The following is a 12,865-nucleotide window of genomic DNA, read 5'->3' as shown; positions in this document are numbered from 1 at the left end:
GGTCAGCGCCATTATACTGATTACAATGATACCTTGGTTGATGAAATCCGTCTTGTGGTTGTTTAATCTTTATTTTCAGTTTATGATCTGCTGGTGCTCCGGGGCGGCCTGTGGGGGTCTTCATGTGGTGCTCTGCTTAGATATTCATCAGTATGACTTCTGACAGGTCAGTGATTGCTCAGTGACCTGTCCCCTAGTTTACATAATGAATATTGGGGGGGAAAAAACCACATCTGCGGGCAGGCACCAGCCATGGCATCTGCGCTGCAGCATAATTTGTACTTTGTATAGAATTAATGTTATAGGTTATCCTGATATTCCAAAAAAAAAAAATCCATTTGAAAATGGCGCCTGCACAATCAATAGCGGCTATTGGTGACCTGATAGCTGCTACTGTGCTGGCTTCATCTTGATCATTATGTAAACTAGGGGGCAGGTCAGAGCACACATACATGAACGCCGCTTTAGGGCACAAGAATCTCATTAGCACAAAACTGAAAGTAAAGATTAAGGCCTCTTTCACATTTCAGTTTTTTGCATCAGTTCCAATCCGCCAAAAAGTCAGACAAGCGGATCCGTTCTGAACTGATGTGAACGGATGGCACAGGATCCGTTTTCAGACGGATCCTGAAAATGAGGAAATTTAATATTGAGAGAGAGAGAGAGAGAGAGATTTTTTTTTTTTTTTTTTTTTGGTCCGGCAGCCAGAAAGAATTTCGGGTTAAAATAGTGTCTGGAGGATACGCCAGAAAAAAAAACCTTGCAAGCTCCGTTTTGAAATCTTTCAGGATGACAACGGACAGCAACTTTTGGTGGATCCGCAAAAAACACGGATGCAACAGACGGCAATCTGTCACAATCCGCCCATAATGCACGTCAATGGGGAAAAAAACGGATCCGCATAAAAAAATTGCGGATCCGTTTTTTCCAAAACATGGCGGATTGTGACTGATTGTAAAAAAACTGAAGTGCGAAAGAGGCCTAAGATACAGCCACAAGACTGATTTAATCAACCAAGGTATCATAATGGCACTGACCTGTTGTGCGCAATTCTGCTGACAGGTTCCCTTTAAAGGATCGCTACTGATTACTGCAGATTGCCTCCTATTGCAATGAATTGGAGCTGTCCTACAATACCAGGCAGCTTCACATGGGAATAATAGGTCAACATTATTAGATGCCGGCTCACACAGCATTTCTGTGGATCAGAAGACACATACTCAGTGTAAGGGTCATTCAGCCGTCCGTTTTTTTCCAGGTACGAAAAAAATCAGTGATTATTCTGATCAGAGTTGAATCCGTGTGTTCTGAGTTTCATTCGCTTTATTTGTATGTGTAGAAGAAAATAAATTCACTTTCTCCTTTCTGACAGTCCAATGAAAATTGGACCGCAGGTGGTGTTATACATATACATGTGCAGTCCAATTTTTTCTCAGACCCTTTGATTTGTATTGCTGATTTTGATCCGACCTTTGGATCAACTCTGTCATGTCTCTGATATTGTCTGTGGACCATTCAGTCTGAGGAAAATTTCGGCCCAGGTACAAGTGCTATCCATGGAAAGCACAATGGCACTCTTACGCGAAAACTGAACATCTGAATGAGCCCTTATTTGAGATTGAGGCTGTCATGGCTTTACATTTAAGGCCACAATCACACATTCAGTATTTGGTCAGAATTTTACCTCAGTATTTGTAAGCCAAAACCAGGAACAATCAGAGTAAAAGTATCATCGAAACACGTCACCACTTCTGGATTTATCACCCACTCCTGGTTTTGGCTTACAAATACTGAGGTAAAATGCTGACCGAACATTGAACATGTGAACGTGGCATAACAAAGGAAATGTCTGCAGAGTGAGCTGGCAAGAAACAGTGGAGTTCATATGGTGCAGGAGAGGGCTGGGAGCAGCTCTGGAAACCTAATAAGTTACTGATGTAGGAAAAAAAATAAAAATACTGGGTTAAGTCTTTAGGGCCATATACTGTGTGCCCGCCAACTGTATATCTGGTGAATTTTACAACTTCTCATGCCCTATTTCCTGGATACCTTAGAAAACTATCTAGATGGGAGCCAATCTGCACCCAAAATGCTTAATAAATGTCACACCAGATATATACCAGTTTGTTTGTTTTTGGCCACAATTTGCATCTTGTTTGTGGTGTATTTTCCATAATTTCCATTACCCAAACTAGGTGAGATTTAGTCTAGGGTGACCATGAGCCATCAATTTGGGATGAAATGGCTACCTTAAGGCGACTTGTAGCTAACTCTCTGTGGAGAGAAAAGGTGCAAGTAACATAGGAATACGTTTCCGTCTAGGAAAACGCTGAACTGGTGTACATTTCCAAAGTTTAGATCTTATTGCTTCGGATACTTGCAACGATCGACATTGTTATATATGAAGATTAGATTAGAAAATGTCCCACTTACATTCCAGTGTCCAACACTGCCCCATACTAGTAAGTGCAACTTGTCATAAATCTGTGTCTGACATTTCTGTAAATCATGGTCAAAGCTTATAGTACAGATTCTATGTTCATGACTGCAAAACGGGCCCCATATTCTGTACGTGTTACTGTTGTTATGGCTGCTCTTGATTCATCCGTAAATGAAAATCTTCTTCTGTTCATCTTCAGTATATTCAATAAACTGTCTTTCTTCTTATTGTGTACCAATTACAGGAAAATATATTACAGCGAATTCATTTCCATATTGTGCCAAATAGTGAAGGTGATATGTGCACTTCCAAATCTTGCATTACCCATCAGAAGTTTGCCATGACTCTGTATGAGCAGGTATGGAGCGGACGCGGAGTTTCCGAATAGCCAATACCTACCCCTCCTTATCTTATGTTTCTTATGATGTGTTTCCACAGAGTGTGTGTCGGAGCTGTGGAGCATCATCTGATCCATTGCCTTTTACAGAGTTTGTACGTTACATTTCTACTACTGCACTTTGGTAAGCATTCACCAATAAAGTAGTGTTATTACAGACCATTTGGCATACAGTATCTTACACCACTTAGCCAAAATTCTGTGCTCTGCATTGGTCTTGGTTAGCCCATTAGTCTTGTATGAAGTTGATCATACTGAAATATCATTCTCTAATTTTTTGCATGTCAAAAAGTGTGTGTATGTAGATATGTATATTTATATCTATCGCTATCTATATCCTACATGCCCACACACAATGGGTGAAATAATTACTGAACGCGGCACCAACTTTCCAAGTACGTATATTTCTAACGGTGCGATTGACATGAAATTTTCTCCAGATGTCTGTAGCAACCCATCCAATCCATACAAGAAAAGACATCAAACCATAGATGTCCATAAATTTAAGTTGTATGTAATCTTGCGAGCTAACACAAGATAAGAGTATTGAACACATGATGAAAGACAGGTGCAAAAAGCCATGGAAAGTCATTATACAATAATTAGAAGGCAAACCTGCCACTTAGTGAAAATATCAGCTGGGTCAACTGATGTATATCATTTCGCCATAATTCGGCCATCACCAGGTGCTCCCCACAGGATGTCAAGCAGAAGAGTGAAATGAATTGTCAGAAGAGTTGTCCAAGAGCCAAGGACCACCTGTGCAGAGGGACAGAAAAACCTGGAGACAGCAGGTACAATTGTTTCAAAGAAAACTAAGTAATGCACTCAACCACCATGACCTGTATGCACGCTCACCACACAAGGCTTTATTGCTTAACAAAAAGCATATTCAGGCTGTGTGCCCACGATGCGATTTCTAAGCATTTTTGCCGCGATTTTTTGGGCGAAAACGTTTAAAAAAAACTCGTACAGAACGCCTCCCATGCATTCCTATGGCATTCCGCACATGCTGTGCTAATGCTGCGCTTTTCCACGGCGGAATCGCATCGCGGAAAAAAACGCAGCATGCTCATTCTTTTTTGCGGAATCGCAAAGAATTGCCGTGATTCCGCACCCATAGGAATGCATGAGAACCGCTTACTTCCTGCATGTGGCTATGCCCACCATGCGCTAAGTTAAGCGTCTCATGTGCGGTTAGTACCCACGGTGTGGAGGAGACTGTCCTCCAGGCCCTGGGTACCATCCCCCTGTAAAAAAAAAAAGAAAAAATCGGGGTATATTTACCTTCCGGTGTCACGCGCAGCCTTCCCGGGCCTCAGCGTTCCCAGTAATGCCTTGCGGCAAGGTCCTGTGATGACGTAGTCTTGCGTTACTCTAGCGGTCTTGTGAGATCGCTATAGCAACGCGAGACCAACGTCATCACAGGTCTCGCAAGGCATCGCTGGGAACTGGAGCGTACCTGAGACTGCTAGGGACGTCGGAAGGTAAATATACCCCGATATTATTTATTTATTTTTTTTATCATTTTTAACATACTATCTTTTACTATTGATATCGCATAGGCGGCCTCAATAGTAAAAAGCTGGTCACACTCGTCAAACACTGTTTGACGAGTGTGACCATCCTGTCAATCACTTTCCAAGCAATGCTTCAAATCGCTTGGAAAGTGCTTGAATATCGCACGCGAAAATCGCGAACAAAATAGCGCGGGAAAAAAACGCGCGATTTCTGGGAAGGAGTCCGGTTTTGAGTGTCTGGATTAAATCCCAACATGGGTACATAGCCTCAAGCACGTTTACAGTTTGCTCAACAACAGTTGGACAAGTCTGTGAAATACTGCGATTATATAGTTTGGCCATATGAGACCAAAATTGAACTCTTTGGATTCCATAATACACACCATGTTTGGAGGTAAAGGGCACTGAATACCACCCAAAAACTCAATAATGCAGTTTGGTGATGGGAACATCATGGTACGGGGCTGCTTCTCATCATACGACACTGGCAAGCTTCATATGGATGAATGCGCCAAGACATTCTTGGGGGAAAAAAAAAATCTGCTGCAATCCACCAGAATGATGATGAAATGAGGTTGGACATTTCGGAAAGACAATGATCCCAAACACACAGCCAAGTATCAATTGGTTTCAGAGAGAAAATTAAAGCTGCTAGAATGGCCCAGCCAATCACCTGACCTGAATCCAATAGAATATTTATGGAAGGAACTAAAGTTCACAGGAGGAGCCCCACAGGAGCTTCAGGATTTGGAAAGTGTTTGTGTGACAGAATGGGCCAAAATCATACCTGAGCAATACATGTGACTAGTTTCTCCATACAGGAGGCGTCTTGTAGCTGTCTTCACCAACGAAGACTTTTGTACGAAGGTTAAAATGCTTTTCCCTGTGTCATTTGTTATTATTACACAAAACTTAATTCATGGACATCTGTGGTTTGATTTATTTGCCTGTGTGGATTGGATAGGTTGTTACCGAGATCTGGCAAGAAATTCATGTGAATAGCACCTTTCTAAATGTATTTACTTAGAAAGTTGGTAACTTGTTCAATTCTTAATTCTCCCGTTGTGTGTAATTTAACTATAAAATTAATGAAATTCCCACTTACAACATTTGTATCGAACGTTAAAACTGGTTAGTATTGAGTTAGATTTCTATAACTCATGCTTTCCTTTCTATACAACAGGTCATTTTGGACAAATCCTTTAAGATAAAAGGGACATATTTAAGTCTCTAAACAAAATTTACAAGTGTCACAGATGGCTGAAAGGGTTTGCCTGGTGTCCTGTCTTCAGGAGCACATCCCTCCAGTGCCCCCCCGGCTTCCTGAGCCAAACTGTGATCTCCAATGTGGCGATTAGAGGCAGCATCAGCGTTGCACAGGGACCCTAAAGTTGGCTGGATGAAGCAATCAAGTTGCTGATGAACCAGCCAGCTTCAGAGCAGTGCTTGCATGCTCCATAGTAGGGTTTCCCAAACTCCAGCCTTTAGGGCCCCCAACAGATCATGTTTTCAGGATTTCCTTAGTATTGCACAGGGGATGACATTTTCGGGACATCTGAGATTGCCACAAGTTCTCTCATCTCTGCAATACTTGGGAAATCCCGAATACATGATCTGTTGGGGGCCCTAAGGAGCAGGAAGTAAGTGCATCCTGTTCTTCAGTCATCTGACTGGCTGCAGCGGGCTAGTGTATGGAACGGCGTGTCTTCACAAGTGTATACAATGATCAACTTACCGCTTCTGCCAATCACTGGCTTTAGTAGTCAGATGACGAAAGTTGATGAATTCTAGAACAGCCCATCCCATAAGTGTATCATAGTATCTCAGCAGCTGGGGAGCCTCGTGTGTAATGCCTCACCAGCACGTGTCCATCGCAGTGAGGCTAGAATAGATCGGTCCGTATGCGAGCGCTTCTTCTGATCTCTGCCTTATGTGGGGTTTCCAGTGATCGTGCCTGTCGCTCTGCCTTTCCTCCAGTCTTGGTTCTTTTAGTCTAATAGTTTTTACACCGCAGTGATCTCTGCAGATATGAAATCTAAGTGAATGGGAGCTGAAACTCTGAACGGCTTTTGGGAATGTGACATGTTATTACCGAGACCCTTTCAGAAGGCCAGGAGCGGTTCTCCAGTATCTAGTATTTTCAAATTAATCCGGTCAAAAACGCATTTTGTTTTGTGTTTCCGACACGAGTGGCAGGAAATTGCTTCGCTCCGTTCTCATTGTACGTGAGTCAGAGGCATTATAAGCGTCGTCGGGGAAAGTTTTTTTTCCAATCTGCCGATAAATAATGCGCAGTTACCGAGGCGTGGGAGGATTTTAGCATGTTAATGTTTTCTTTAAATTGCAGCCTTTTTGAATAGTGACTCAGGCTGTAAGCGCACCATGTTATTTGGGCCCAGGGTTCCAGACACAAGCAGATGTTCTTTCTTTTGGCTGCTGTGCTGCCTCTTTGTACGAGGCAGTTAGTGAGCAAATTCTGACTTTCCGAATGAAAATCGCTTTTACTGTCAAAGTTTAAGAAAAACAAGAAATCTCCTTGCATCATGTCCTAATGGGTAAGCTCCCTGCAATTTAGCTACAGCACGGCGCTGCTAATGGGCGAGAAGTGAGCACATGTAAATATAATTGTATGGTGAGAGGATATAAATGCCGTGTCATGTCGCTCTCAAGCGGGTCCCACATTCACATCACAATTTTACTGTTCATGCCATCACCAGTGTGCTGCAGATGGGTTATATCACAAGGATGTAGGGAAAGAAACATGGGGTTATCAGTTGGTTTTATGTATGCGTTTACATTTGCTGGGCAGGCATGTATGAAAAGCTGACAAATGGATACAAAGGCATTTACACCAGCGGTCCTAATTCTTCACATGTACCCAGTGCTGGGTGAAGGCAGAAGTTATATATGGGCTCGGAGGGGGGGCTCCACAGCCCTGGTAGTAGTAGTTGCACCTAAGCCTACATGTGTGAAATGCGGTCCATGTCTGTAGTCAGCCTAACACCTTGGGAGCATTTTGACTACGTTAGTTGCTGTTGCACTTGCTTTCAAATTGCAGTAATCTAAACAGTAATTAAAAAAACTTGTCCTGCTTAAAAACAAAAAAAATCCTAACTTTCCAATAAAGTTTAATAATGGCAGGTGAACGGATCACTTGGCTTCTGCCCCCGTCCCAGTTTCAGCATATCCCCTTTAGTTTCTGTGCTCCATTTTCTGTGACAGATGATGCATAGGCAGAGAAGGGGGCTGGCGCAGCCCATTGAAAATAGCAGTCTATCCTTTCTGGTGTTAAGTACTTGACTAGCAGTGGCGATGCTGAATCTGGGACCAGGACGTATAGATATTGATTGGGTCACTTCTTATATGTTGACTACTAATAAAGTTTGGCTTTTTATCCTAAGTCATGTGACAAGGCTCGTTAAAGGGTCAACATTGACTTTTAGGATTGCAACTTCCAATAGGTGGCACTAGAGTTCTAGTTCTCGTCCTCTCTGAAGAGACAATTTACTAGTAAAGTGGTAATCCTCTAACCCACTAGTTAATTGAGCCATCTTTTGTAAATCAGTCGGTATCCACTCTGGTCCCAGGTTCATCTGTACGGTCAGTCTGGTGCTCAACGCAGGAGCGACTGCTTATTTGAGTATACGAGCCAGCCCCCTTTTCTGCCTATACATCGGCTATCACAGAAGGGGGATACCAGGCAGCCTACTCTTTTCAAACACGTTGTCAATCACAAACGAAAGTGGAGATGCTGAAGCTGAAGCTGGAGCAGAAGCTCAGTGATCTGTGCAACCGGCCTAAAACTACATTAAATTATACAACTTTGTTTAAAGTGTACAGTGGAAATAAAAATTACACATCTCTGTTAAAATGCCAGATTTTTGTCAGGTTGAAAAAAAACATACCAAGAAGAATTATTTAAAACCTCTTTCCACCTTTTAATAATGTTTCCCATAATACTTACAAATCCATTGAGCAACAAACTGAAATCATCATTTCAAATGAGTAAAATAAAAATAGACCTAAATAATGTAGCTGCGTGTGAGTAAACAGGATCTGATAATGGGGCATGTGATTTTGTTCAGAATTTTGCAGTTAATCTCATGTTAATAGTAGTCGGCACTCGGCTGTTATTTTAAAGTGATTCTGAGTAAACCATTATAAAATTCAGCTTTTCAAGGAGGATTTTACTGAGATTTTGTTAGTTGTATTTTACACCAAAAGCCATGGTCCATAAACTGCTTACAACACATCAAAGGAATCTCAATGTTAAAAGTTATCAAAACACTAATGTTTCCAAGGCATTAGCCATGCCATGGAAAACTATGAAGATGGTCCTCAAAAAGTTGCTTAAATTTGACATTACCTAGAACTGGACAGGTCTCAAAAAATGGGTCTGAGAGGCTGTCAAATGGCCTACAGCAACATTAAAGGATTTGCAAGAATTTCTGTACTCTGTGTACTTCATGTGACACCAATTTCCAATATTCCTCACATGTCTGGCCTGCGGGGTAGGGTGGCAAGATGGAAGCCTTTTATTACAAAGAAAGACATCCAAGTCCAGCTGTTTTGCCATGGCCTACATCAAGTCTGCTAAAAGCTTGTGGGAAGGTTCATCCTTGGTCTCACCAGACCATAACAAGTGTTGTGGTTTTGTTTTTTTTTTTGTTTTTTTTTTAAGCCTTCATTCCAAAAGATATGCTTGGAGCAAAACCTACTATCGGCAGCACCAAAAGAACACCATACCCACAGAGAAGTATGGTGGATGCAGTACTGTGCTTTGTAGCTGTCTTTTTGGCCGCTGGAACTAGAGCTTTATTCAAGGTGGAGGGAATTATGAGCAGTTCAAAATATCAGTTAATTTTGCATCAAAACCTTCAGGTTCCTGATAAAATGATGAAGGGAATTTCACTTTTTGGCACAACAATGAACCCTAATCATACCTACAAATCAACAAAATAATGACGTTATTTGGAATAGGCCAATCCTGGATCAAATTAACATTCTGAAGGTTGACCTGAAGATCACTGTATACAGAGGATGCCCTCGTCTGACAGATTTGGAGTTCTATTGCAAGGGAGAGTGGGAAAAGATTGCCAAATCCAGATGTCCAAAAAGACTGAATGGCTGTCATAAATTCAAATGGTACTTCAATAAAGTATTAGATTATGGGTGTACACATATATGCAACCACATATTTTTACTTCTTTATTTTTCACTTTAAAGATTTGTTTGTTTTTCAATTGAATGCGAAATTGGAGAAAATATGGATGTCCGTAAACTAAAGCAAATATACATGACACTTGCTTTTTATCTTTATGTAGTAAGCTCTAATACTGTTGTTAGTCAGTAATTATATAAGACTTTGCTAGACTCGTCTTTTGTTACTCTGGAATTTTAATTTGCCTAAAGATAAACCAGAATGAGGATGATGGTGCTCTAGAGGTCTGTAATTACTATGGCAAAAGATATTACTGAGAAGCTGAGCATATAATGACCTGTTATAGACACTGACTGCACCCCTTGTGGGACGTGCTTTACCCCTGTGTGCTTTCCATTCTAGTAATGAAGTTGATCGAATGCTGGAGAGACATGAGCGCCTGAAGCCAGAGATGTTTGCGGAGTTACTACAGGCTGCAAACACTGCGGATGACTATAGAAAGTGTCCTGTAAGTATGATCCAATCATAGTTACATGACTATGCAGGACTAATCTCAATTGTGTGTAGTAGAAACACTTTACTTGTGGAAATCTGAGCGGGTATAAAACAGCAGAGAATAATATTTTGTGGACAAAGTTGTCACATTATCATATTGAACCAGTTCCAAGTGCTGGAAAAAGTCAGCTGGACACTAGAACCACTGTCAGTGCATGGATACATAACCAAAGCCACATTAAGTTTTCAAAGAGAATTTGGAGAATTTCTGCTTAAAAAAACTCACTGACCTTTTGGCGCAAAAAACTGAGCAGAAACTCTCCAAATCCTCCTCAAAACTTTAGTTTAGAGTTTTAACACAGCCATGTAGCGCATCATCTGACTAGTTATGGATCGCTAGATGTTTACAGGTTCAGAACCTCCTTTGCTTGTGTGCACAGGGTTGGCGCCGTTCTTGGCATGTGTGCAGGATTGGTGCCGCCCTTGGCGTGTGTGCGCAATTCCAGCTTAGTGCAGCTGTCATGCTGCTGCACACCGGGTGGAGATCTATTTAGCACTCCTCTTCCTCTGTCCTAGCGCTGAAGTGTTCAAATGTGCTCCCCCTTGCTAGACGTGAACACGATCAAATACAGGTAGAAGGTCACCAGCATCTACCAGCTCTCTGTAGACCAGAAGAAATCAGTTGGTGGGCTGAATGTTCCCCACGGGCTGTGTTGTGCAGGCCTGGATTAAGATGATGAAATTCAATAATCTGAGCTACTCACAAGTGATTTTTAATGTCTGGCTTTATTTAGAGCAATTGTGGGCAGAAGATCAAGATTCGCCGGGTCCTAATGAACTGTCCACAGATTGTAACCATAGGTCTGGTGTGGGATTCTGAGAACTCCGACTTGACAGAAGATGTGGTTCGGAATTTGGCTACACAGCTTTACTTACCTGGGGTACGTTTCTTTTGTAGTTCTAAACTGATGAGTAGCAAAACTTCAGTGTATTTTTGTTCCAATTTTATAATTTCTCTAAATCCATCTATACAAATAAAAGCTAAACATTGTTTTGTTGCCTGTGTAGTTTCCGTTGTACAGGGCTAATGCTTTGCCTTTCCTTCGCTAGTTGTTTTTTAGAGTTACAGACGAACAAGCGAAAGAAAGTAGACTTTACCTTGTGGGTATGATCTGCTACACAAGCCGACACTACTGTGCCTTTGCCTATCACACAAAGAGTGCCAGATGGGTGTTATTTGATGATGCTTCAGTAAAAGAGGTAAACCTAAGTCTTCATTAAATCTATGCAAGGAATGTGTGTGCTCCCCTCTCTTTAATGCGCGTTTTTGCATGGTAAAGTTCCCCGGCTCTTATTTTTCAGGTTGGAACCAAATGGAAAGATGTGGTCACCAAGTGCATTCGGTGCCATTACCAGCCTTTGCTACTCTTTTATGCAAATCCTGATGGTACCGCCGTGACTACCGATGATGCTCTCAGGCAGGTCATGCACTGGACACCTTATAAAAGAATCTTCAGCAATGAGGATACAGGTGTGTATGGAATATATTCAGGGGTATAAATGTGTTCACTTGATTTGTGAGCTTTTTTTTTTTTTTTTTCCAGGAAAAATATTTTACTAGCATATAGGGGAACTTATTTTTTTTTTTTTTTTTCCCTGTGGATAATCTTGAGAAAATGGCTCCCAAAAGTCCATACTATGAAGGGTATGCATGTACACATTCAATCACTACTCAACTCAGTTCTAAGGGACTAATAAATGGCTATTTCAATAGTGCCATAGAAGTGAGTGGAGTGGTAGGCACTAGTGATGAGCGAACATGCTCAGATAAGGTGTTATCTGAGCATGCTCAGGTGCCAACCGAGTGTCTGTGGCATGCTCGAATAATATGTACGAGTTCCCACGGCTGCATGACTAACAATTCCTGCACATATTGTTGCTGTCTAATGTTCGCTCGTCACTAGAAGGCACTCATGCACACTTCAATCACACGGAGGATTTCAGGACCCTCTTCTCTACACTTGTGGCACTAATAGTCAGAACCCCAGTGATCATATTTTTATTAGTTACCCTGTGGATAGAAGAATAATGGATGTCTTAGAGACCCTTCTGTGAATTAGAACCACTGTTCTTTCAAAAGTGAGCCATGTCTATATTGTCTGGCCACCATGTAATACTACATGGCTGCTTGGTAGGCAGTGGATTAAGGGTGCCGGAAGCAGGATCTGGGCAACTGCCTTATGAATAGGGTTGTGTCTGAATTGACAGCTTCTTTTGAGATCAGATCTTCATGAGATTGCCTTATACAGCAGAAATATGTGTCTTCACAGGTTTATTATGAAACTGAAGGCTAATAGATACTGAACACTATGTTATGCTCTGTTCACATCTATGGATGTAGGAGAGAGCAAGGTCAGCATATGTTTTCTACTGGCGAGTAATGCAACCTAAAAACATATAAAATGCTTGTTTTTTAGCCAGTCCATCGCAATATCTAATTGTATGCATGAAATGCTGATCATAACTCTTCTACCTTTCTGTTCTTTCATCAAAGCCAATGATCGAATGTCATCAACATCAAAAAAGTCAGATTACAATCGAGATCGTGATTTTGAAGAACATATTTATCAGAACAGTGGTTACAAGCATCAGAATGACGACACAGGATTGAATCGTGGTGTCATTCAGTCAAGTGCTGGCAGAGGACCTGGTATGTAAAACCATTACTTTAAGCTTGAACTGTGGAACACAGACCTTTTTGGTTCTACTAATTTTGTTTTTTTTTAACAACTTAGGGGCCTACAAGTAGCGATGACCAAGCGTGCTAGGATATAGTGTTATCTGAGTATTGC

General features: G+C 41.5%; 1 protein-coding gene across 2 annotated transcripts in view; it reads left to right on the top strand.

Moving 5' to 3' along the window:
* The window catches only part of USP53 (ubiquitin specific peptidase 53), a 52,254-nt gene that overhangs the window by 23,659 nt on the left and 15,730 nt on the right, over nucleotides 1-12,865 (top strand). Inside the window, exons 2-9 of one of the 2 annotated variants that reach the window (XM_073571853.1) lie at nucleotides 1,063-1,258; nucleotides 2,685-2,798; nucleotides 2,879-2,961; nucleotides 9,921-10,026; nucleotides 10,808-10,954; nucleotides 11,124-11,273; nucleotides 11,376-11,544; nucleotides 12,568-12,723. In XM_073571853.1, the coding sequence (XP_073427954.1) occupies nucleotides 1,178-1,258; nucleotides 2,685-2,798; nucleotides 2,879-2,961; nucleotides 9,921-10,026; nucleotides 10,808-10,954; nucleotides 11,124-11,273; nucleotides 11,376-11,544; nucleotides 12,568-12,723 (1,006 nt within the window). In that variant the 5' untranslated portion in view covers nucleotides 1,063-1,177. The remainder of the gene's footprint in view (nucleotides 1-1,062; nucleotides 1,259-2,684; nucleotides 2,799-2,878; nucleotides 2,962-9,920; nucleotides 10,027-10,807; nucleotides 10,955-11,123; nucleotides 11,274-11,375; nucleotides 11,545-12,567; nucleotides 12,724-12,865) is intronic. The other variant, XM_073571851.1, reaches the window with a different exon arrangement.

Source organism: Dendrobates tinctorius, unplaced genomic scaffold (assembly GCF_039654945.1).
Source record: "Dendrobates tinctorius isolate UK_male_01 unplaced genomic scaffold, ASM3965494v1 ptg000030l, whole genome shotgun sequence".
Classification (NCBI taxonomy): Eukaryota; Metazoa; Chordata; class Amphibia; order Anura; family Dendrobatidae; genus Dendrobates; species Dendrobates tinctorius.
The sequence above is the reverse complement of the archived record's forward strand: the minus strand, read 5'-3'. Positions and strand labels throughout refer to the sequence as shown.